At 37.7% G+C, this 27,220-nt stretch overlaps 1 protein-coding gene across 7 annotated transcripts in view; it reads left to right on the top strand.

Annotated features, from left to right (window-relative positions):
• Positions 1-27,220, top strand: part of M1AP (meiosis 1 associated protein) — a 95,976-nt gene that overhangs the window by 1,755 nt on the left and 67,001 nt on the right. For 5 of the 7 annotated variants that reach the window (XM_082643053.1, XM_082643055.1, XM_082643058.1 and 2 more), the window contains exons 1-2: positions 12,983-13,243; positions 17,561-17,852. In XM_082643053.1, coding sequence (XP_082499179.1) covers positions 13,194-13,243; positions 17,561-17,852 — 342 coding nt within the window. In that variant the 5' untranslated portion in view covers positions 12,983-13,193. Of the gene's footprint in view, positions 1-12,600; positions 12,647-12,982; positions 13,244-17,560; positions 17,853-27,220 lie in introns of those variants that run through there. The other 2 variants (XM_082643057.1, XM_082643054.1) reach the window with 2 other exon arrangements.

Below are 27,220 nucleotides of genomic sequence, written 5' to 3' on the forward strand. Positions count from 1 at the left end.
TGAATGCTACTTCAGATGGATAAAACAACTTATAGAGAGACATAGAGAAATTTATTGTAGCTGAGAGCAATGGATGGTGTGGAGTTAGTAAGCATATTGTTGGAGGTGGTGTCAGTTATAATAGACCTTGTAACCAAAAATACAAAGTTTTTAAGTCAAAGGATGGCATGACCAAATATATTTTTTTAAAGATATTTCCAACATAAGTGTCTAATCTGGAGATTAGAGACAAGAATATAAATTTGGACTATGTACGAAAGAAGACCTGTTGAGAAGCTATCCTTTATATTGAAACACAGGAAGTCTGTTGGACATTAGATTACAATACCTGGGACACCTGGGTTAAATATTTCTGGTTTTACAATGAGGAGCAGTTGAAGGGAGAAAAGTGGTTATGAGACTAGAACATAAGCAAGTAACTCTTTTCCTATTGATTCTAACCTATCCTGGACCACTCATGGGTAAGCTGACCTCCTCTTCCCCAACCTGCAACTCAAACAAATAACTTGAGAGGAGTAAAGAAACAATAATCAAGACGGAAACAGGAGAAAGTGCTTGCCCATTTCTGGTTTGGTCCTAGCATTATCTTTTCCTCTCCTGTGGGCTAATTCAGAGAAGAATTCTCATTCAACCAGATAGAGTTGAAGACCCAGACCAGACAACTGATGAGGACCATGAGGCTCCTATCCCTACTGGATTTTGTCAGAGGTACTATAGGAATCAACAGCAAGTAAATGAAAGTTAGTGTGAGTAGAGGAGGGGCCGATCCTCTTGGAACGTAGAGTCTGAAGAAAGACTTACAAGAGCTTTCTGAGGGCAGACTCTAACTCCCATGAAGGCAAGGACCATTGTTTGTGTGTCCACTATATCCCAGTCCTAGTGCCTGACACATAGTGCCCTCAACAGATATTTATTGAATAACAGAGTGACTGACTTATACTAGGGGAGTGGCAAAGATGGTGGAGTAGGAAGACCCTGAGCTCACCTTCTCCCCTGGGCACACCAAGATTACAGCTATTTACAGAGCAACTATTGATGAGAAAAACCAGAAGACTAGTGGAAAAGCTCTTCTACAGCTAAAGATATAAAGAAGGAACCACAACAAGACATGTAGAAGGGGCGGAGATGCAGTATAGTCAAGACCCATATTCCTGGGTGGGTGACCCACAAACAGAAGGATAATTACAATAGCAGAGGTTCTCAGATCCTGCCCAAGTAGCAAGTGGTCCAAGCTCTGCATCAGGCTCACCAGCCCAGGGGTCCTACACTGGGAAGATGAGCCCCCAAAACATTTGGCTTTGAAGGCTAGCAGGGCTTACTTTCAGGAGAGCCAGAGGGCTGTGGGAAATAGAGACTCTATTCTTAAAGGATGCACACAAAATCTCACGTGCTCTGGGACCCAGGGCAGAAGCAGTCATTTGAAAGTATGCTGGGACTTCCCTGGTGGCACAGTGGTTAAGAATCCGCCTGCCAATGCAGGGGACACAGGTTCGAGCCCTGGTCTGGGAAGATCCCACATGCCATGGAACAACTAAGCCCGTGCACTGCAACTACTGAGCCTGCACTCTAGAGCCCACGTGCCACAACTACTGAAGTGCTCATGCCTAGAACCCGTGCTCTGCAACAAAGAGTAGCCCCTGCTTGCTACAACTAAAGAAAGCCCACACACAGCAATGAAGACCCAATGCAACCAAAAATAAATTAATTAATAAATTAATTTTTGTAAAAAAAGAAAGTATCCTGAGTCAGACCCACCTGCTGATCTTGGAGAGCCTCCCTGAGATGCTGGAGGCAACTGGAGACATAGACACTGGCTGCAGCCATTTTGGAGAGCTCATTCTACCACGTGGACACTGGTGCTGGCAAGTGCCATTTTGGAATCTGCCCTCCAATTTATTAGCACCAAGATCCTGCCCCACCCACCAGCCTTTTGGCACCAGTACTAGGATGTGTCAGGCCAAGCAATTAGCCAGGTGGAGACACAGACCCACCCACCAGCAGGCCTGCTGCCTTAAGACCCTTTGAGCCTGCAGCCACCCCTGGACACGGTTCTGTCCACTAGAGGGCCCAGGACCAGGCCCTGAACACAAGTGTGCAGGCACTAGCCCCAGAACCCCCCAAGAACCTGCAGCCAGAGACCCTGGGACATGGCTCTGTCTATCAGTAGGCTGCCACTAGCCCGGCAGCCAGCCTCACCCACCAGTGGGTAGGCACCAACCCCAGGACCCCTTGGCCTTGGCCCTGCGCACCAGTGGGCTGATACCAATTCCAGGACCCAAAGCCCTGAACACAGAGACCCCAGGACCTGGCTCCACCCACCACAGTGCAGGAACTCAGCCTCTCAGCCTGCCATATCAGGACCCAGCCCATGCACCAGTAGGCAGGCACCAGCCCCAGGACTCTGAACTCGATCCCTGCCCATCAGCAGGCCAACACAAGCACTGGGACATCATGGGCTCTTTTGTCAGCCACTCCAGGATCCAGCCCCACCCATAAGCAGCCCAACACCAGCTCTGGGACCCCCCCCCCCAACAGGGCCCTGCAGTCAGAGACCCAGGAAACTGATTCCACCAACCAGTGACCCAGCACTAGACCTGGGACCCCCTGAGGCCCAGCCCCACCCACCAGCATGCTGACACTAGATCCAGGAACCCCCCCCTCCCAGCCCTGCAACCACCCACTCTAGAACCTGGCCTCACCCACCAGTGGCCAGCAGCCTCTGCACAATGCAAGCCTGGCAACCAACTAGAGTGGGGGCCAGCCACACCTACCAGAATGCCCACAATAGTCTGCCCAACAGAAGGACCCATGAAGGACAAATAGGGGGCAACCCAGAGCATAACTCTGGTGACCAGAGGGCAGTTGCAGCTGGGATGCATAGGATGTCTCTACAAAAAGTCACTTCTCCAATGTTGGGAAATATAACCAACCTACCACATACACAGAAATAAAGACAGCAAACTAGGCAAAATGAGGTGACAGAGGAATATGTTCCAAACAAAGGAACAAGATAAAACCCCAGAAGAAGAACTAAGTGAAGTGAAGACAGACAATCTACCCAATAAATAGTTCAAGGTAATGATCATAAAGATGTTCAAAGAACTCAGGAAAGGATTGAATGAACAGAATGAGAAGTTAAAAGTTTTAAACAAAGAGTTAGCAAATATAAAGAACAACCAAATATACATGAAGAATACAATAACTGAATGAAAAATACACTAGAAGTAATCAACAGTATATTAGGTGATACAGAAGAATGGATCAGTGAGCTGGAAGACAGAGTAGTAGAAATCACTGAGGCTGAACAGAAAAAAAGAATAAAAATAAGTCAGGACAGTTTTAGAGACATCTAAGACAACAACAAGGATAGTAACATTCACATTATAGGGGTCTCAGAAGGAGAAGAGAGGGAGAAAAAGGCAGATAACATATCCGAAGACCTAATAGCTGAAAATTTCCCTTCCTGGGAAAGGAAACAGACATCTAGGTCCAGGAAGCACAAAGAATCCCAAACAGGATCAGCTCAAAGAGGATCACACCAAGAAGCATTGTAATTAAAATGGCAAAAATTAAAGATAAACAGAGAATATTAAAAGCAGCAAGGGAGGGACTTACCTTGTGGTCCAGTTGTTAAGACTTTGCCTTCCAATGCAGGGGATGTGGGTTCAATCCCTGGTTGGGGAGCTAGATCCCAAGTGCCTTGGGGCCAAAAAACCAAAACATAGAAGCAATGTTGTAACAAATTCAATAAACACTTTAAAATGGTCCACATCAAAAAAAGTCTTTAAAAAAAAGCAGCAAGGGAAAAGCACCAAGTTACATATGAGGGAACACCCATAAGGGTATCAGTTTATGTCACTGTTTGCAGATGACATGATAATATACATAGTGAATCCTAAAGATACTACCAGAAAACTACTAGAGCTAATCAATGAATTTGGTAATAGCAGGATACAAAATTAATGCACAGAAATCTCTTGCATTCCTATACACTAATAATGAATAATCTGAAAGAGAAATTCATGAAACACTCCCATTTACCATTGCAACAAAAAGAAGAAAATACCTAGGAATAAGCCTACCTAAGGAGACAAAAGACCTGTATGCAAAAAATGATAAGGCACTGATGAAAGAAATTAAAGATGATACAAACAGATGGAGAGATATACCATGTTCTTGGATTGGAAGAATCAACATTGTGAAAATGACTATACTAGCCAAAGCAATCTACAGATTCAATGCAATCCCTATCAAACGACCAAGGTCATTTTTCACACAACTAGAACAAAAAATTTCACAATTTGTATGGAAACACAAAAGGCCCCGAATAGCCGAAGCTATCTTGAGAAAGAAAAACAGAGCTGGAGGAATCAGGCTCCCAGACTTCAGACTATACTACACAGCTACAGCAATCAAGACAGTATGGTACTAGCACAAAAACAGAAATACAGATCAATGGTACAGGATAGAAAGCCCAGAGATAAACCCACACACATATGGTTGCCTTATTTTTGATAAAGGAGGCAAGAATATACAATGGAGAAAAGACAGCCTCTTCAGTAAGTGGTGCTGGGAAAACTGGACAGCTACATATAAAAGAATGAAATTAGAACACTCCCTAACACCATACACAAAAATAAACTCAAAATGGATTAAAGACTTAAATGTAAGGCCAGACACTATAAAACTCTTAGAGGAAAACATAGGCAGAACACTCTATGACATAAATCACAGCAAGATCCTTTTTGACCCACCTCCTAGAGAAATGGAAATAAAAACAAAGATAAACAAATGGGACCTAATGAAACTTCAAAGCTTTTGCACAGCAAAGGAAACCATAAACAAGACCAAAAGACAGCCCTCAGAATGGGAGAAAATATTTGCAAATGAAGCAACTGACAAAGGATTAATATCCAAAATTTACAAGTAGCTCATGCAGCTCAATATAAAAAAAAAACCCAATCCAAAAATGGACAGAAGACTTAAATAGACATTTCTCCAAAGAAGATATACAGATTGCCAACAAACACATGAAAGGATGCGCAACATTGCTAATCATTAGAGAAATGCAAATCAAAAGTACAATGAGGTATCACCTCACACCAGTCAGAATGGCCATCATCAAAAAAACCTACAGCAATAAATGCTGGAGAGGGTGTGGAGAAAAGGGAAACCTCTTGCACTGTTGGTGGGAATGTAAATTGATACAGCCACTCTGGAGAACAGTATGGAGTTTCCTTAAAAAACTAAAAATAGAACTACCATATGACCCAGAAATCCCACTACTGGGCATATACCCTGAGAAAACCATAATTCAAAAAGAGTCATGTACCACAATGTCCATTGCAGGTCTATTTAATATAGCCAGGACATGGAAGCAACCTAAGTGTCCACTGACAGATGAATAGATAAAGAAGATGTGCCACATATATACAATGGAATATTACTCAGCCATATAAAGAAACGAAATTGAGTTATTTGTAGTGAGGTGGATGGACCTAGAGTCTGTCATACATAGTGAAGTAAGTCAGAAAGAGAAAGACAAATACCATATTCTAACACATATATATGGAATCTAAAAGAAAAAAAAATGGTCCTGAAGAACCTACGGGCAGGATAGGAATAAAGACGCAGACATAGAGAATGGACTTGAGGACATGGGGAGGGGGAAGGGTAAGCTGGGACAAAGTGAGAGGGGGGCATGGACATATATACACTACCAAATGTAAAATAGATAGCTAGTGGGAAGCAGCCACATAGCACAGGGAGATCAGCTCAGTGCTTTGTGACCACCTAGAGGGGTGGGATATGGAGGGTAGGAGGGAAATGCAAGAGAGAGGAGATATGGGTATATATGTATATGTATTGTTGATTCACTTTGTTATAAAGCAGAAACTAACACAACATTGTAAAGCAATTATACTCCAATAAAGATTTTTTTTAAAAAAACTAAAAATGTGTTAGACAATTTATATACATCTTTAATAGTAAAACATTGGGGAAAATATTTTTTTAGAAAAATATTTTAAATGAGTTTGTATTATATGAAGAGGGGAAATGGCAATTTTCAAATACCTTTTCCATTTGAAAGTCCTATTTCTTCATTTTCTTCTTTTTGGCCTATTGTTTAAAAATAATTTTCATATACAGAATTCTTAAATTTTGGTCTCCTAAGTGAAAATTTTCAAAGAACCAAGTTGTTTGGCCTCTACCGTAATAAAATTCTTTACTGGTCAAAAAAAAGTTTGGGGAGGGTATCAGCTGATTTTTCAACAGAAACTCTGCAGGCCAAAAGGGAGTGGCATGATATATTTAAAGTGATGAAAGAGGAAAACCTACAGCCAAGAATACTCTACCCAAAAAGGCTTTCATTTAGATTCAATGGAGAGATCAAAAGTTTTACAGACAAGCAAAAGCTAAACAGTTCAGCACCACGAAACCAGCTTTATAAGAAATGCTAAAGGAACTTCTCTAAGAGAAAAAGAAAAGGCCACAAATAGAAACTTGAAAGTTATGAAAGGAAAAATCTCATTGATAAAGGCATATATACAGTAAAGGTAGTAAATCAATCACATATAAAGCTAGTAGGAAGGTTAAATGACAAAAATAGTAAAGTCATCTATATCCACAATAAGTAGTTAAGGGATACATGAAACAAAAAGATGTAAAATATGATATCAAAAACTGTAAAACATGGAGGGAGAAGTAAAAATGCAGGGTTGTTAAAATGTGTTTGACCTTAAGAGATCAGCAACTTAAAATGATTTTATATATATATGTGTGTGTGTGTGTGTGTGTGTGTGTGTGAGTATACACACACACACACACACACACACACAGTAACCACAAACCAAAACCCTATAATAGATGCACACCTGGAAAGAAGAAAAAAATCCAAACACAACACTAAAGATAGTTATCAAATCACAAGAGAACAAAAGAAGAAGAAAGGAACTAATAAGAACTACAAAAACAATGAACAAAATGGCAATAAATACATACTTATCAATAATTACCTTAAATGTAAATGGACTAAATGCTCCAATCAACAAACACAGTGGCTGAATGTATACAAAAACAAGACCCATATATATGCTGCCTACAAAACACTCACTTTAGATCTAAAGACACACAGAGACTGAAAGTAAGGAGACAGGAAAATGTATTCCATGAAAATGGAAATTAAAGGGAAGCCAGGGTAGTGCTCACTTTGGCAGCACATATACTAAAATTAGAACAATACAGAGAAGATTAACATGGCCCCTGTGCAAGGATGACACACAAATTCATGAAGTGTTCCATATCTTTCTGGGAATTGGGGGTTGGTAGATGCAAACTATTACATTTAGAATGGATAAACAACAAGGTTCTACTGTATAGCACAGGGAACTATATCCAATCTCCTGGGTAAACCATAATGGAAAAGAATATTTTAAAAAGAATATATATATGTCTATAACTGAGTCACTTTGCTGTACAGCAGAGATTGGCATAACATTGTAAATCAAATATACTTCAATAAAAAAAAAAAGAAAGAAAGTCAGGATAGCAATACTTATTTCAAACAAAACCAACTTTAAAACAGATTGTAACAAGAGACAAGAAAGACATTACATAATCATCAAGGGATCAATCCAAGAAGATATAAAAATTGTAAATATATATCCACCCAACATAGGAGAACCTAAATCCATAAAGCAAACATTAACAGACATAAAGGGAGAAATTGACAGTAACACAATAATAGTAGGGGACTTTAACACCTCAGTTACATAAATGGACAGATCATCCAGACCCCCCCAAAAAAAATCAATAAGGAAACACTGGCCTTAAGTGACACATTATATCAGATGCACTTAATTGATATATATAGAGCATTCCATCCAAAAGCAGCAAAATACACATTCTTTTTAAGTACACAGGGATCATTCTCCAGGGTATATCACATGCTAAGACACAAAACAAACCTCAGTAAATTTAAGAAAATTGAAATCATATCAAGCGTCTTTTCTGACCACAACTCTATGAGACAAGAAAAAAATGCAAACACATGGAAGCTAAACAATATGCTACAGAACAATCAATGGATCACTGAAGAAATTTTTTTAAAAACTTGGAGACAAATGTAAATAAAAGCACAACAATACAAAATCTATGAGATGCAGCAAAAGCAGTTCCAAGTGGGAAGTTTACAGTGATACAAACTTACCTCAGGAAACAAAAAAAGCTCAAATAAACAACCTAACCTAACACCAAAAGGAGCTAGAAAAAGAAGTATAAACAAAGACCAAAGTTAATAGAAGGAAATCATAAAGATAGGGCAGAAATAAATGCAATAGAAACTAAAAAAAAATAGAAAAAAAATAGTGAAACTAAGATCTGGCTCTTTGAAAAGATAAACAAAATTGGTAAACATTTAGCCAGACTTGTCAAGAAAAAAAGAGAGAAGGCCCAAATCAATAAAATCTGAAATGAAAAAGGAGGAGGTATAACTGACACCACATAAACACAAAGAATCATAAGCAATTACAACAAACAATTATACACCAATAAAATGGACAACCTAGAAGAAATGGACAAATTCCTAGAAATGTACAATCTCCCAAGAGTAAACCAGGAAGAAATAGAAAATATGAACAGGCTAATTACCAGTAATGAAATTGAATCAGTAACAAAACAACTACCCCCCAAAATAAGTCCAGGACCAAATGGCTTCACAGGAGAATTCTACCAAACATTTAGAGAAGAGTTAACACCTATCCTTCTCAAACTAGTCGAAAAAATTGCAGAGGAAGAAATGCTTCCAAACTCATTCTACAAAGCAGGCATCACACTGATACCAAAACTAGACAAAGATATCACACAAAAAAGAGAAAATTACAGGCCAATATCACTGATGAACATAGATTCAAAAATCCTCAATGAAATAATAGGAAACTGAATTCAGCAATTCTGTAAAAGGATCATACACCATGATCAAGTGGGATTTTTCCAGGGATGCAAGGATAACTCAATACTCACAACTTAATCAATGTGATACACCAAATTCATAACTTGAAGAATAAAAATCATATGATAACCTCAATATATGCAGAGAAAGTTTGACAAAAGTAAACATCTATTCATGATAAAAAAAACTCTCATTGAAAAATAATAAATTAATTAATTAAGAAAATAAATAAAATAAACTGAAAAACAAATTATAAAAAAACTCTCATCAAAGTGCATATAAAGGGAACATATCTCAACATAATAAAGGCCACACATGATAAGCCCACAACTAACATCATTCTCAATTGTGATAAGATGAAAGTGTTTGCTCTAAGATCAGGAACAAGACAAGGATGTCCACTTTTGCCACTTTTATTCAACATAGTATTGGAAACGTTAGGAATAGCAATCAGGCAAGAAAAGGAAATTAAAGTAATCCAAATTGGAAAGGAAGAAGTAAAACTGTCACTGTTTGCAGATAACATGCTGCTATATATAGAACATCCTCAAGATGCCAACAAAAAACTACTAGAGCTCATCACTGTTGCACTAAAGTTTCAGGATACAAGATTAATATACAGAAATCAGTTGCATGTCCGTACACTAAGAACAAACTACTGTATCAGAAAGATTAAGAAAAAAATCACATTTACAACTACATCAAAAAGAATAAAATACCTGGGAATAAATCTAACTAAGGAAGTAAAAGACCTGTACTTGGAAAACTATTATACAGTGATGAAAGAAATTGAAGACTACACAAACAGATGGAAAGATATACCATGTTCACGGATTGGAAGAATTAATATTGTTAAAATGACCACACTACCCAAGGCAAGCTACAGATTCAATGCAATCCCTACCAATATAATTCTAAAATTTGTCTGGAAGCACAAAAGACCCTGAAGAGCCAAAACAATCTTGAGAAAAAAGAGCAAAGCTGGAGATATCATGATCCCTGATTTCAAACTATACTACAAAGCTACAGTCATCAAAACAGTATGGTACTGGCAGAAAAACAATCTCATAGGTTAATGGAACAGAATAGAGAGCCCAGAAATGAAGTCATACTTATATGGGTAATTAATCTATGACAAAGAAAGCAAGAATATACGACGGGGAAAAGACAGTCTCTTCAACAAATGGTGCTGGGAAAACTGGATAGCTACATGCAAAAGAATCACACTGGATTACTTTCTCACACCATGCACAAAAGTAATTTCAAAATAGATCAAAGACTTAAATGTAAGATATGAAACCATAAAACTTCTAGAAGAAAACACAGGCAGTATGCTCTTTGACATCAATCTCAGAAATTTTTTTGTATATGTCTCCTCAGGCAAGGGAAACAAAAGCAAAAATAAACAAATGGGACTACAGCAAACTGAAAACCTTTTACAGTAAACTGACAAGCTTTTGTAGAGCAAAGAAAAGTATTAACAAAACAGAAGGGGCACCTACTAAATGGGAGATATTTGGAAATGATATATCTGATAAGGGAAAAATATTCAAAATATACAAATCAATATCAAAAAAACAGTCCAGCTAAAAAATGGGCAGAGAAAAAAAATAGCAGAGGACCTAAATAGACATTCTTCCAAAGAAGACTTACATATGGGCAACAGGCACATGAAAAGATGCTCAAGATTATTAATATTGGGCTTCCCTGGTGGTGCAGTGGTTAAGAATCCGCCTGCCAATGCAGGAGACACGGGTTCGAGCCCAGGTCCAGGAAGATCCCACATGCCGCAGAGCAACTAAGCCCGTGCACCACAACTATTGAGCCTGTGCTCTAAAACCTTCGAGCCACAGCTACTGAAGCCCATGCACCTAGATCCCATGCTCTGCAACTAGAGAAGCCACCACAATGAGAAGCCCACACACCACAACAAAGAGTAGTTCCCGCTCACCACAACTAGAGAAAGCCCGCACACAGCAACGAAGACCCAATGCAGCCAAAAATAAATAAATAAATAAATAAAATTGTTAAAAAGATTATTAATATCAGGGATATGCAAATCGGAATCACAACGAGATGTCACCTGACACCTATCAGTATGGCTATTATCAAAAAGACAACAAATAACAAGTGTTGGCAAGGATGTGGAGAAAAGAGAACCTCTATACACTGTTGGTGGGAATGTAAATTGGTGCAGGCACTATGGAAAACAGTATGGAGATTCCTCAACAAATAAAAAATAAAACTACCATACAATCCAGCAATTCCACTCCTGAGTATTTGTCTGAAGAAAATGAAAACACTAAGTAGAAAAGATATATGCATCTCTATGTTCATTGTAGCATTATTTACAATAGCCAAGATATGGCAGCAACCCAAGAGCCCATCAATAGATGAATGGATAAAGAAGATGCCATATATAGATATAGATAGATAGATAGATAGATATAGATATAGATATATATACACACACATATATACAATGGAATATTACTCAGCCATAAAAAGGAATGAAATCTTGCCACTTGCAACAACATGGATGCACCTAGAGTGTATTAGGCTAAGTGAAATATTGTCAGACAGAGAATTACAAATATTTTATGATTTCACTTATATGTGGAACCTAAAAAACAAAACAAATGAACAACCAACCATAACACAACAGAAACAGAGTTATAGATACAGAGAACAAACAGGTGGTTGCCAGAGGTGAGGGGGGTGGGGGGGACATGGAAAGAAACTGGTGAGGAAGAGTAACAGGTACAAACTTCCAGTTGCAAAATAAATGAGTTACAAGTATGAAATGCACAGTGTGGGGAATACTCAATAACTATGTAATACTTTTCTACAGTGAGAGATGGTAACTAGATGTATTGTGGTGTTCAGTTTGAAATGTATAGAAATACCAAATCACTATGTTGTGTAACAGGAACTAACATAGTGTTGAAGGTCAATTATACTTCCAAAACACAGAAACACACTCATAGAGAAGAGCTCAGATTAGTGGTTACCAGAGCTGGAGGCAGGTGGGGGTGGACGGTGGTGGATAAAGGCAGTCAAAAGGTACAAACTTCCAGTTATAAGATAAATAAGTGCTAGGGATGTAATGTACAATATAAATAACACTGCTGTATGTTATATATGAAAGTTGTTAAGAGAGTAAATCCTAAGAGCTCTCATCACAAGAAAAAATGTTTTTATGTCTTTAATTTCACATCTATGTGAGATGATGGATGTTCAGTAAACTTACTGTGGTAAAACTTTCATGGTGTATATAAGTCAAAGCTTTATGCTGTACACCTTAAACGTATACAGTACTGTATGTCAATTATATTTCAATAAAGTTGGAAGAAAAAAAAGTGACTGCCTGAATGAGTGAAGGAATGATGTGGAAGAGAAAGGTTCAGCCCAGGAACATGACGGGGGCACCACTGGAATGCCTCATGGGGCAGGGGTAGCTTGACGGAATGTCAGGCTTAGCGTAATATTCTCAACAGAAATCCAAAACTCTACCTTAGCACCAAGGAAGGGTTGTTCCCCTGGCGCCCAGGCCTTGAAGAAGGCGGGCCTGAGGTGCAGCCTGAGGCGGCGCCCGCAATGAGCCGCCCGGCCTGAGGGGGGCGCCCTCGCACTGCAGACGGACGTGGAGAGCCAGAAGGGCCACGTAGCCGCGTCTTTGCCTTCGCGAAGGAAGGGGTAGGAGCCGGGCTGAGGGCCGCAGGCGGGGAGGAGGGCCACGGGCAGCGCCTCGCAGGAAGGACTCGGGCCGGCCCTCAAGCGGCTGCTGGCGGGGAGGGTGCTGGCGAGCAGACACGGGCAGCTGCCGGGGAGGCCTGACGGCCGGAGGCCCGGGTCCGCCGCGTCCGAGCGCGCCCTCCGCAAGCGGTTCTGAGGACCGGAGCCGAGTCTCCTCCGCCGACTCTGCCGGGCCTGGGGGCTGGGTGGCCGATCCGTCAGGCGGCGTAGGCGGCGTGCTGAGGGCGCACGACGCTTTGGGGGGGGGGGGCATGAAGTAGATTAACTTGTAAAGACAAAAGAAAACAGTGAAACCTTAGGGCTGAAGAAAAGGGGTCTTGTTTTCTGTTTTTCCTTACGTGAGGGGGGCGGAAATGAAATTGGAGCGCCCACGAAAATCTTTTCTGCTCTTCCACAGCAAGAGGCCAGCTGCCTTTGTGGAGCTGAAGGGCGCGCCAGGGGCTACGAGGGTGGACGATGGGAGGGGGGTGGCCGGCTAGGGCATGGCATGAGGATGGAGAGTTGGGAAGGAGACACATGCAGAATTCCGGAGCCAGGGTAGGGATTTCAGATTTTGTTCCAAGTGTAATTGGAAGCCATTGAAGGGTTTTGGTAAGGGAGTGACTTGAGGGCTTTTGGTGGTTCAAGGCCGAGATTTAACCAGTTTGCAGGGGGACACCAATAAGTGGGCTTTCTTGTCAAAAGCGGAGAGCATAGGATCACAAGTAGTCAGGTGCTGCTTAGGACCATGCCCAGACACATCAGGTGCATTAATTGACCATGTTTGACAGTATAAGGAAGAAAGCTGCCTTTTACCCATTTAAAGAACAGTGTTGGAATTGCACACAGTGTGGGATCTAAAAATGACTGTGGAAGCTGAAACCATTCAAAGTGATCCTAATAATCAATGGGAACAATTACATTTGTTCCGGGATCTCAGAATTGTTATCAAAACATTAGAAATTCTCTTACTGTCAGTTATAAATGTACAGAGAATTGAAAAATAATAAAAAACTAGAATCTGTTTAGCACACTGTCATTGAAAACATTAGAAACATTGAGAAAGTTTTTTTCTTTGTAAAAAAACTTATCAGCAATAGTTTGAATAGTGCTTGTGCTTGTCTTCTCAAGCATCTCAAGCAAGCATCTCTTATACGCCTTACCAAAATGTTATATTCCTTTCTAAGTTTGGATGAGCTGCCAACATTTTATCCTTTGCACTTTCAATTTTGTAAAATATCTCCAAGAGTTCCTTTTATATGAAGTTTTTTGCCAATGGCACTTTTTCTGAGACATCTTCATGCTTTTTGTCATAACCACTTTCCTCAGTTATGTTAAGTTCACCTCACTAAATTCCTCTCTCTGCCTGTCTAGAGTCTATTCAACAACGGCATTGTCAATATTCTCACACTCAGCTCTTTCTTCTGTTCATTTATGTTCAACTCTCACTTTCAGCCTTACCACTTATTGTTTCTTGGCTACACTTTCATCTTTTTTGGCTAATTCCCTCTTTCAATTATCTGTTTTTGTAAGATGTCAATGTGTTTATCACTAGGAAACAAGGAAGTAAAACTACCCTCTGCTGTCTGTACTTAACCTGAATAAGAGATCTGCAGTGACCAGTCACCAACAGAATTTGAAAGAAGTAACATAATTGATCACTGATCATGATGTGTATCTGTTATTTATGTAGTGATTTGTGGGCTAAAGAGCTAGCTGTGGTTTTTACTTTTATGTAATTATAGTTAATATTCCATGGTAACTGAAATTAGAACCATGTTGATGGGGGATTGACTTTAATTAAGTAAATTGTAGTAACCGAGATTTGTGTATATTGGAACCATGCAAAATAAGAAGTGCCTATACTCTAAAATGACAAGAGTTTCAGATGTGAGGGAAGGTGGACAGGGGACATAGAAGCTCATTCTGCATCAAATAAGGCCTTTGTCTGGGTGCTTGTTTGTCTGTGAATCTGTCTGTGTGTCAGCCTGAAATTTAGCATTGCATTGGTCTCAGGTACTTGATTTAAAAGTATAGTTAAGAGATACTTACGATATGTACCTTCTTGGTAAATATATTACTCATTGATTTGAATTTCTAGTTCAAGGTTACTCTCAATAGATTAGCATATTCATTTATTTATTTGTTCAGCAGTACAGAGCACACAACTGGAACTCAATAAAAAATTGTTGAATGAACAAATGCTGACTTCCTCTATCCAAAAAGGAAAGTTTGAAGGGGAATAACTTCACAGATACATTTTGAGAAAAACATCTATCTATGCACTCTTGGATCACTTATAAAAATCCTAAATTCCAAAGTGTTTCTGAAAATTATCATAAATATTGACATCTTTCTCTTAGACCCAGGGGAAATCAAAGACGCTTTTATTTTCCCTGCATTCTTTAGCTAAAACACAATAGTACAGAATCATTTCAGTTCCCAGAGGTGGAGACATATTTTTTTAATCTAAAAAATATATTCTTTTATGATTGTCCTAATGTTCTTTTTGAAATATTTTTATTGTTAAATATAACGATTTAGAGAAAATTTCATAAGATATGAATATATACTTTAATAATTATAAAGTGGACACCCATGTAACCACAATAAAGGTCAAGAAATAGAACATTGCCAACACTCCAGAACCTCCGCTTTTGTCCCTTCTAATAAAGCCCTCCTTCCTTTCTAGAGAAAATCACTACCTAAATTTTTGTGGTAATCATTTCCTTGTTTTTTAAAAATAGTTTTAGCATAATGTACACATTCCTAAACAATATATTTTTGCTTGTCTTTAAAACCTATGTAGATGGAATCATACTATATGTATTCTTTGTGTCTTGCTCTTTTATTCAGTATTATGTTATTTAGAGCCATCCATGTCGTTGCTCGTAACTCTAGTTCATTCATTTTCATCGTTGTATGAATATAGCAGAATTTATCTATTCTAATATTGATTGAAATTTGTGTTGTTTGCAATCTGGGGTAATTGTGAATAAGACTATTATGAATAGTCTTTTTGCTGCTATGATCTGACTTCGTTCATGTATCCTGGTGCATGTCGTTATTCACAGATTAACGATTGTAAACAAAAAGGATCTACAGATAAATTATTATAACTAGTAAGAGAGTGCAGCAGTGTTGTGAAATACAACATCATTATACAAAAATCAATTTTATTTCTATATATTAGCAACAAAACAAAAAATGGAATTTAAGAAGATGTCATTATAAATTAACATTTAAAAAAACCAGATCTCTAAGAATAAAATTTTAAAAAGATGAGATCTTTGGGGAAAAGTATGAAATTATAAAGTCTGTAGATTCTTTTAGATTTTCTATATAAACAATCAGTCATATCATCTGCAAATAATGACAGTTTTATTTCTTCCATTGCAATGCCTTTTATTTATTTGTCTTGACTTATTGCTACCTTCACTACTGTGTTGAATAGAAGTGATGATAGCAGTCTCCTTGTCTTGGATGGAAAACTTTCAGCCTCACCATTAAGAATGATATTTGCTCTAGATTTTTGTAAACATATTTTATCAGATTATTCCTATCGTCTATTCCTAGTTTACTAAGACTGATTCTTTATCATGTATGAATTGTTTTTCTGCATCTATTGAGATGATCATATAATTTTTCTCATTTAATATTTTAACATGATGAATTACAGTGACTTTTTCTAATGCTATGTCAATCTTATGTTCTTGAGATAAACCCAACTTGGTCATGATGTGACATTCCTTTTATATATTGCTGTTTTTCAATTTGCTTATATTTTGCTTAGGATTTTTACATCTAAGTTCATGGATGAGATTGTTCTATAATAATTTTTCTTAAAAAATTATTTGATTTTAGTATCAAAGGTTATGCTAACCTAGTAAAATTAAATGAGTAGTGTTCCTCTCCTAGTCTCTGCAAGAATTTGTTTAAGACTGAAATTCTTGGTCTTTGAGAGTAATATGGAACTCATCAGTGGAATCATGTGGCCCTGTAGTTTACTTGTGGGAACATATTTGACTACCAATTAAATTTTTTCAGTGGTTATAGACTATTTAGGTTTTTAATTTTCTTTTTGATTTAGTATTGGTTAAATATGGTTTTCTAGGAATTTGTCCATTTTATTAAACTTACTGGTATAAAGTTGTTCATTATATCCTCTTGTAACCTTTTTCATGTTTGAGGGTTTATAATGATGTTCCCTTCTCGTTCCTGATGTTTGTTCCAAGTTCTCATTTGTTCTCCTTTCCAAATCTGAGCCCTGGGGATAAGTGTAAGTAGCAAGTAAAGAAAGAAGGCAAAGATGTTGGAGGTAGAGAAAACAGCAAGAGCAAATGCACTGAAGTGAATGGTATATTTGGTTTTATTTCAGTAAAAAACTTGAGGCAAACAAAGCCTCTAATAAGGCTGAAGTTCAAGTCACAAAGGGTCTTGAGTGGGTTTTGAAGGGGAAAATGTGGTTATATTTTCATTTTTAAGAATTACTATGTACCAAATAAACACTTTGCTAACCTTTGATAAATAGAGTTGACAAGACAGGTTCTCTGTCCTTGGAAAGCTCACAATACATTATGAGAGGCAATCATAGTACAATGCCAATCAAGAAACAAAGTCATGAGGGCAGATAGCTTACTTTGAGACTGAAGTTTGACTTTTTGATTAGTTCCACTCAACATCTCTAAGCATTCTCAGCCTTACATTATAGGCAAACATCTAGATCCCTTGGCAGCTGTTAAGATGGGATAGCCTAGAGAATCTTGAGTTAGTACCTAGTTTGCCTCTTTTCTGGACTTAGTCCCCTAGACCTGTGTTCATTGTTTCAACTTTCAGTTTTATGAAAGCCAATGATTTCTCTTTTCTTCCCTATAGGTGTAGAGAATATCTAAGTGGTGGCTACAGTTCCACCCCTGGTCTGGCTGCCATGTATCATGGGCAAACTACTAGTAAAGGGCCGTCTAATTCCACGCAGATTTACCAGCAACCTCCAAGGCTTCTCATTGTGCATATCGCTCTACCATCCTGGGCTGACCTCTGCTCCAACCTCTGTGAGGCTCTGCAGAATTTTTTCTGTCTAGCCTGCAGCTTGATGGGCCCCAGCCGCATGTCCCTCTTCAGCTTATACGTTGTACAAAATCAGCACGAGTGCATCCTCCCCTTTGTGGTGAGTATATCTATATTTGTTCATTTTATCCTGAAAGCAGATATGAGGTTTCTGGAGCAGAGATCACAGTTTTTATTCTTACAGTAATAACTGTGCCCATTCCCCATACCCAATACCCCACAGGCAACAGAAAGAGCCCGATGTCATCCTACACATGGGGGATTTGTACTGCAGAAGAGGAACCCCAAAATTATTAATATGGGAGTATATATAGGCCACATCTTACCCCCCACCTCCACTCCTGAGAGAGAGAGAGAGAAAATTTGGCATTTACAGTCCTTTGGAATGTAAGCAACAGACCTCTTTCATCCCTCTTTGAAATGTAGACACAGGGAAGTACATCTCTAAATTTCTTTAGAGGTCTCTGGCTACTCTATCTCCCTTTAAGTTTCTAAGACTTGTCCTTTAACCCAGGTTCCAGGTTTTTTTGCTCAGAAAGCCCCAACTGTGCAGAAATATGAAAATATTTTTTCTCTATACTTCCATATAGGACTTAGGTGAAACTCCCCCTAGGGTTTCAGAAGGCAAAGGCTGGGCTAAGGGCAATGTTTTTACAAAGCTCTCTCACACGTAGACAACTATCTCTTTTCCTCCTCAAACAAATTCAGATCTTCACTTTCTCCCCTTTACAAAGTTCAGAATCTCAGGGGTGGGAAAGACTTCAGAGGTTCTAGTAAATCCTCTTCCTAAGGCAGCCATGCTGTTGGGATAGTCAGAAAAGACCTCATGGAGAGCCAGGACTTTGATTCCTACCTGGTGTGAATAAGACCTCTTCCCACATAGTGTCCATGGAAGCCATGTGGGAGCCTGGACTCCCTCCAACCCATCCAACATTAACAAGGTTTCTATCTCTCCCCCTCCCTATTGAGGTGGTGTCAGAGGAGGCCATGTGGGAAGTGGCAGTGAGGCATCTTTTTATCTCCAAGGCAGGATGGTGTCAGTGAAGGCCTAGTGGGAAGCCAGGACTTTTAGGACATCTTTCCTAGTGGAAAGCTTAATGGTAATGAAGCTTACCTACCCCCAGCATGTCAGTGGGGGGGTATATGAGGAAGATGAACTTCCACCCCCACCAAGAGGTAATAAGGCACCCTCCCTTCTGGGATGTAGTTAGAGGCCAAATAGAGTCACACCCCAACCTGACAGTAATTATGTGGAAACCTCACTTCCCCCATTGGTGCAGTGTCAAAATAGGCCTACTAAAGCAGAAGACTTAAACAAGATCCAGAGTCTTACAGCATAATACCCCAAATGTCCAGAATACAAAAACAAAAAACAAAAAAAAAAAAACACTCATGATTATCAAGAACCAGGAAAATCCCAACTTGAATGAGAAGACAACAGACACCAATACTGAGATGACACAGGTGTTAGAATTATCTGAAAATGCTTTTGAAGCAGCCATAATAAAAATATTCCAACAAGCAGTTATGAACGTGCTTGCACAAATGGAAAAATATAAAGTCTCACCAAAGAAATAGAAGTATAAAGAAAAACCAAATAGAAATTTTAGGCTGAAAAATGCAATACCCATAATTTTAAAAACAAAAATCTACTATGGATGGGCAAAATGGAGAGGACAGAGGAACTTGAAAACAGAATAGAAATTACCCAATCTCAGCAACAGAGAGAAAAGAGACTTGAAAAAAAAAATTAGCAAAGCCACAGGGATCTGTGAGACTATAACAAAGAGCTAACATTTATGTCATCACGGTCCAAGAAGAAAGGGACAGGAGGGTGGAGCTGGACAAATATTTAAAGAAATAATCACTGAAAGATTCCCAAATTTGGCAAAAGTTATAAACCTAAAGATTCAAGAGGCTGGTGGAGCCCCAAACAGAATAAATGTAAAGAAATCCATTCTAAGACACATCATAATCAAAATTCTAAAAACTAAAGACAAAGAAAGACTCTTGAGAGTGGGACACTGAGACCTTACCTATAAGGGAGAAACAATAAAGTAATGATAGATTCTTTTCATTAGAAACCATGAAGGCCAGAGGAAGTGTCACATTTTTCAAATGCTGAAAGAAAAGAACTGTTAACCTAGAACTCTGTATCCAGTGAAAATATCCTTAAGGAATGAATCAGAAATCAAGATATTCTCAGATGAAGGAAAACTAAGAGAATTTGTCACCAACAGACCTACCTTAACAGAATGGCTAAAGGAAGTTCTTGAATCAGAAAGGAAATTATAAAAGAAAGACTCTTGGAATATCCAGAATGAAGGAAGAAGAGTGGAAAGAATAAAATATGAATAAAGATAATAGACTTTCTCTAGAGTCTTCTAAATTATATTTGACAATTGAGGCAAAAATTATAACATTGTCTGATATGGTTGTTAGTGCTAGTGTATTTAGAGGAACTATTTAGGATAATTACATTATAAATGGGAGGATAAAAGGACTTAAAGAAAATTAAGGTTTTTACACTTCATTCAAAAAGGTAAAATATTGACACCAGTATACTGTGATAAGGATGTATATGTATAATGCAATAGTTAAAACAACCACTTAAAAATCTATATAAAGAGATACACTCAGAAACACTATAGATAAATCAAAATGAAATTCTAAGAAAATATTCAATTAACCCACAGGAAGATAGGTAAAAGAAAACAGAGAAATGAAAAACTGAGGGAACAAACAGAAAGCAACAAATAAATCAACAGGCTGACATACCAATAATTACATTAAATATAAATTGTTTTATGGGCTTCCCTGGTGGCACCTATCCCTGGTCTAGGAAGATCCCACATGCCACGGAGCAACTAAGCCCATGCACCACAATACTGAGCCTGTGCTCTAGAGCCCGCGAGCCACAACTACTGAGCCTGCGTGCTGCAACTACTGAAGCCCATGCACCTGGAGCCCATGCTGTGCAACAAGAGAAGCCACCACAGTAAGAAGCCCATGCACTGCGACGAAGAGTAGCCCCCACTCACCGCAACTAGAGAAAGCCCACATGCAGCAACGAAGACCCAAAGCAGCTAAAAATAAATAAATAAAATAAATAAATTTATTTTTAAAATGTAAATGGTTTTAATACACCAATTAAAAGAAAGAGGGAATTCCCTGTGGTCCAGTGGTTAGGACTCTGTGCTCCCACTGACAGGGGCCCAGGTTCAATCCCTGGTTGGGGAAATAAGATCCCACAAGTTACACGGTGTGGCAATAAATAAATAAAAGAGATTGGCGGAGGTGGGGGCATGACCCAACTATATCCTATCTACAGGAAACTAACTTCAAACACAATAAAAGTAGGTTGAAAGTAAAAGGATGGAAAAAGATATACCATGATAACAATCAAAATGTTATTAATATATCAAATTATGTAGTCATAATGATAAAAAGAGTCACAGAACAAGAACAAATAGTCCTAAAATTTATATGGAATCCCAAAGACCTATAATTGCCGAAGCAATCCTGAAGCAAAAGAACAAAGCTGGAGGCATAACCACCGCCCCCCCACTCCCTCCAGACTTCAGACAATACTACAAAGCTACAGTAATCAAAACAGCCTGGGAACTTCCCTGGCGGTCCAGTGGTTAAGACTCCACACTCCCACAGTAGGGGACACGGGTTCAATCCCTGGCCAGGGAACTAAGATACTGCATGCTGTGTGGTGCAGCCACAAAAAAACAAAACAAAAAAAAAAAAACCTGTGATATTGGCACAAAAACAGACATACGGGTCAATGGAACAGAATAGAGAGCCGAGGAATAAGCCCACACACCTACAGTCAATTAATCTTCAACAAAGGAAGCAAGAATATACGATGGAGAAGACAGTCTCTTCAGCAAGTGGTACTGGAAAAGCTGGACAGCAACATGTAAATCAGTGAAGTTAGAGCACTCCCTTATGCCATACATAAAAATAAACTCAAAATGGCTTAAAGACTTAAATATAAAGCATGACAGCATAAAACTCCTAGAAAAGAACATAGGCAAAATATTCTCTGACCTAAATTGTAGCCATCTTTTCTTAGGTCATTCTCCCAAGGCAAAAGAAATAAAAGCAAATATAAACAAATGGGACCTAATCAAACTAAGAAACATAAACAAAATGAAAAGACAACCTACAGAATGGGAGAAACTATTTGCAAATGATGTGACCAACAAGGGCTTAATTTCCAAAGTATACAAACATCTCATACAGTTCAATATTAAAAATAAATAAATAAATTTTAAAAATGGGCAGAAGACCTAAATAGACATTTCTCCAAAGAAGGCATACAGATGGCCAACAGGCACATGAAAAGATGCTCAACACTGCTAATTATTAGAGAAATGCAAATAACTGCAATGAGGTATCACCTCACACCAGTCAGAATGGCCATCAAAAATGTCTACAAGTAATAAATGCTGGAGAGGTTGTGGAGAAAAGGGAACCTCCTGCACTGTTGGTGGGAATGTAAGTTGGTGCAGCCACTATAGAGAATAGTATGGGGGTTCCTTAAAAAACTAAAAATAGAGTTACCATTTGATCCAGCTATCCCATTCCTGGGCATATATATCTGGAGGAAACCCTAATTTGAAAAGATACATGCACCCCAGTGTTCATAGCAGCACTGTTTACAATAGCCAAGACATGGAAGCAACCTAAGTGTCCATCGACAGATGAATGGATAAAGAAGATGTGGTATATATATACAATTTTACTCAGCCATAAAAAAGAATGAAATAATGCCATTTGCAGCAACATGGAGGGACCTAGAGATTATCATTCTAAGTGAAGTAAGTCAGACAAAGACAAATACCGTATGATACCACTTATGTGTGGAATCTAAAAAAATGATACAAAATGAATTTGCAAAACAGAAACAGACCCACAGACAGAGAACACAAACTTATGGTTACCAAAGGGGGAAAGGGAGGAGGGATAAATTAGAGGAGTTTGGGATTAACAGATACACACTACTATATATACAATAGATAAACAAAAAGGGCCTACTGTATAGCACAGGGAATTATATTCAATATCTTGTAATAACCTATAATGGAAAAGAATAGGAAAAAGAATATATATGTGTGTGTATACATATATATGTATCTGAATCACTTTGCTGTACACCTGAAACTAACACAACTGTATCTGAATCACTTTGCTGTACACCTGAAACTAACACAACGTTGTATATCAAGTATAATTTTTAAAAAATTTTTTCCAAAAGAAAAAAAAAGAGTCAATCCAACAAAAGACAGCAATCTTAAATGTGTACCCACTAAACAACAGAGCTGCAAATGTCTGTTAACTGGTCAATGGATAAACACAATGTATAACTCTCACTCCATAAAACTGGAGTTTCCTGCAAGTACACTGAGGACAGAGTGAAGGTGATAGTGATGTTTACCACCACACAGCAAGTGTGTTCCTCTGTTGTGCCATCTTCCTCGTGCATGTCTGTCCCATGACCACATTTGGCTGTGATATCTATCTTCTGTCAGGCAATAGGGGTAAAGAAAAGTTGAGAGTGATCTGGAAGGGCAAATGAAGATATTCAGCATAGGAGGCTTTTTGGGAGATGAGCTCATGTCCCAAACAAAGGCAAAAGGATTTCATTACCTTCTTCAATTCACTATGTTCTATGCCTCTGGTACTCCTCAGTACATCTGGCCTTAGATGAATCCCTGATCCCTTATCCACTCCATTAGGAAAGACAGACAGTTCTAGACTAAAAACAGCCTCTGGTAACTCAGGAAAAATTGCAAGCCAAAATTTCCATCCAAACGAACAGTAAGTTCAACCACGGTCAAAAGCTCAAGAAAATCACTGAAACAATGCCATTACCTTATGTATAGAACAGTCCAATCTTTGTTTAAAGAAAAAAATATTACCTTAAATCCATTTTCTCTGACCTATATAAGTATCTGACGTTTTCCATCTGCAGAGTTAGCTCAAAATGTAAGTGGAGGAAGACAGCAGGTAGGAAATCTTGCCTAAGTTGAACACCTCAATTTATCTCCTCATATTTAATTTATGAGTATAATAAAATAATTCTGAACTTTTTATGAGAAATCTTGACAAAGGAATTATAATTAAAATATTAAAATTCCTTTTATATCTATTGTGCCCTTAATATAAATAAATTTGACCAAAATGATTAATCTCTCAAAGCAGAGTTTCAGAAGAATTCCATTACTGTGAAGATTTTACCAATTCTTTTACCTTTTCATGAGAACAAAGAAGTTACTTAAATCATATATGATCTACAATGGTATTTGAGGACCAGTAGTGGTCTAATTTGCCTATTACATTTATTTTCTTATCCTTACTTTCTGATCTTCAATAGAATCATTTAAAACCGGCAAATAATAAGAATATATTATATTGAATAGTGTTCAGGTAAACTCCAATAAAGATAATAAACTGTAATTGAGTGCTGCAGGAGGGTGGGGAGAGTAAGAAAAGGAAATATACAAATTTTATTATTGTATAGTGGAGATTTTCATCTCTCATTAATGGATATTGTTAAAGAAATAACTTAGAGGAATTATATAAACATGGAATTATAAAGATAACCCCTAAAACAAATACAAACCTTTCTAATTATGACAAGGGAAACATATATAGGGCAAACAAAGTTACACAGTATAGTGATTTTTCAAAAGCTATGAAAACAGTGTATACCTTAAAATAATATAACTAAAAATAACTAAACTTACCTATTAAAGTACTTTAAAAACAGATTTGATTGAAGAACAAAATTCCACTGTATTCAAGAGACTACAACAAAGTGATTCAGAAAGTTTGAAAATAAAAGGAAGGACAAAGGTATACTAGGCAAGTGCACCCCTGTAATAAAAAAACAAAAAACATGATTTTAATATCAGACATCATTGAATTTAGAGCAAAAAGCACTAAACACGACTAAGAATGGCACTTTAATGCTAGGACACAAAGCAGAGAAGAGTAGAGCATTATCAAGAGGAGCATAAGAAATATATTCAGTAAGAGAGTTTGTTGGAGGGAGAGTCTATTGAAAGTATATCAGTTTTGAATACCAGTGTACCAAATAACATAGTATCAAAAATTTTTAAAGAAATGTAATGATATGTATGAAAGAAGTCTGCACCTTCCTGAAGTGCTCATGGAATAGTCACAAAAGTTGACCATAGGTTAAGCCACAAATAAACCCCAAAACTTTGATGAATTCCAAAAAGTACAAGTAGATCAGTCAACATTCTCTGAATACAATGCAATAAAACTAGAAATAAATAGCAAATACAGAACCAAAAGTCACTACCTCCTGGAAATTTTTAAGCTATTTAATAGCTTTTGAATCAAAGAGGAAATTAGGCAAAAATTGCAGTATATCTAGAAAATAATAATAATGAAGCACTGCATATCAGAACCTATGTGATAAAAAAAGTTAATGCTGAGAAAAATTCATATCTTTAAAATATAAATTTCATTATTTTAAATTATATTAGTAAACCAGGAAAACTGAAAATAAATGAAGCAAGCAACTCAAGAAGAAAAGAAAAAACAAGCTTAAGGAAAGCTAAAGGAAGGAAATAATAAAAATAAAAACAAACAGTAGTGAATATGAAAATAGAAAATGGTAGAACAAATGAATAAATCCAAATTTGTTCTTTGGGGAAAAAATAGGAAATAGATCAGCCATTAGTTAACTTAGTTTTTGGAAAAGACCAGGGGGAGAAGGCACATATACCCAAAATAAGATAAGGAGAAAGTAACCACACTTATGTGAAATGCATAATTCTCCATGAAAATATAATTACCGAAAGTGAATTCAGAAGTGGTAGAAACCTGCCATTTCCCATAAAAGGAATAGGGAAAGTTATGAAAGAAGTACCCTCCCCCAAAATAAAGTACTGGAACCAAATGGTTTTGCAGGGGAATAATACCAAACTTTTAAGGAACAGATTGTTAAAGTTTTTTAACCATTTTATACCACAGAAAGAAAAAAAATCCTTCCAAATTCTTTTTATGAAGATAATGTAATATTGATCCTAAAATCCAGCAAACATTACACAGAAAGAAAAACTACAGACCAGTCTCACTTATGACTACCTATTAAACATCCCAAATAAAGTATTAGCAATAGGATCCAGCTCATATTAAAAAATCATCTACAGGAATGCAGAAATGGTGCAGTATTGAAATATATTAATATAGTTTACTATGTTACTATATCTAAGAAAAATATGATCGTGTTTATTTCCATACATAGTTTAAAAATGGTGTTTAATAAAGTGCAACATCCAATCTTCTTTTTAAAAACCTTAAAAAATTAGGAACAGGTGGCTATTCCCATAGTGTATGTCTGTGACAACTCAAAAACCAGATCTTACTTAATGAAAAGACACTGAATATATTCCTGTGTAAGACAAGTAAGTTTACTATCATCACTGTTATCTAACAGTATTTTAGAGATTTTCACTGATATAATTGCACACATAAAAAAGAAGTTAGAATATAGAAACAAGGAAAGGAGGGACTTCCCTGGCGGTCCAGTGGTTAAAAACACTCTGCGCTTCTGCTGCAGGGGGGGCGCGGATTTGATCTGGGGAACTAAGATCCCACATGCCCTAAGGCATGGCCAAAAAAAAAAAGAAATAAGGAAGAAAAAGATAAAATGATCGTTATTTGCAGATTAATGGTAATATATCTAGAAAACCCAAAAGAATCAACTAGAAAATTACTTAAAACAACAAAAGAATTCATGACAATGGTCAGGTACAAATATTAATACAGATATAAGTACGCTTTAGGGCTTCCCTGGTGGTGCAGTGGTTAAGAATCCACCTGCCAATTCAGGGGACAAGGGTTCGAGCCCTGGTCCGGGAAGATCCCACATGCCGCGGAGCAACTAAGCCTGTGCGCCACAACTGCTGAGCCTGTGCTCTGGAGCCTGTGAGCCACAACTACTGAGCCCACATGCCACGACTACTGAAGCTCGTGTGCCTAGAGCACATGCTCTGCAACATGAGAAGCCACTGCAATAAGAAGACCGTGCACCACAACGAAGAGTAGCCCCGCATGCCGCAACTAGAGAAAGACCACACAGCTACGAAGACCAAGCACAGCCAAAAATAAATAAATAAATAAATAAATAAATAAAATTTATTTTAAAAAATAATAATAATAAGTACCCTTTATATTATTCCAGGACAACAAACCAGAAGTTAAAATGGCAGAAAAGTTCTCATCACAATAATAAAAATGATCAAATAAATGCTTATGAATGAAAATAATAATAAATTCGCAAGATTTATATGAATTAAAATGCTATTGAGAAACACAAAAGAAGACTTGAACAAATGAAAAGTCTTTAGTTCTTGGGAGGACTCAGACCAGAAAGATGTCAGTTATCTCTAAATTAATCTATAAATGTAATCCAATTCC

The sequence above is a fragment of the Mesoplodon mirus genome (genome assembly GCF_964341445.2).
Source record: "Mesoplodon mirus genome assembly, chromosome: 14".
Taxonomy (NCBI): Eukaryota; Metazoa; Chordata; class Mammalia; order Artiodactyla; family Ziphiidae; genus Mesoplodon; species Mesoplodon mirus.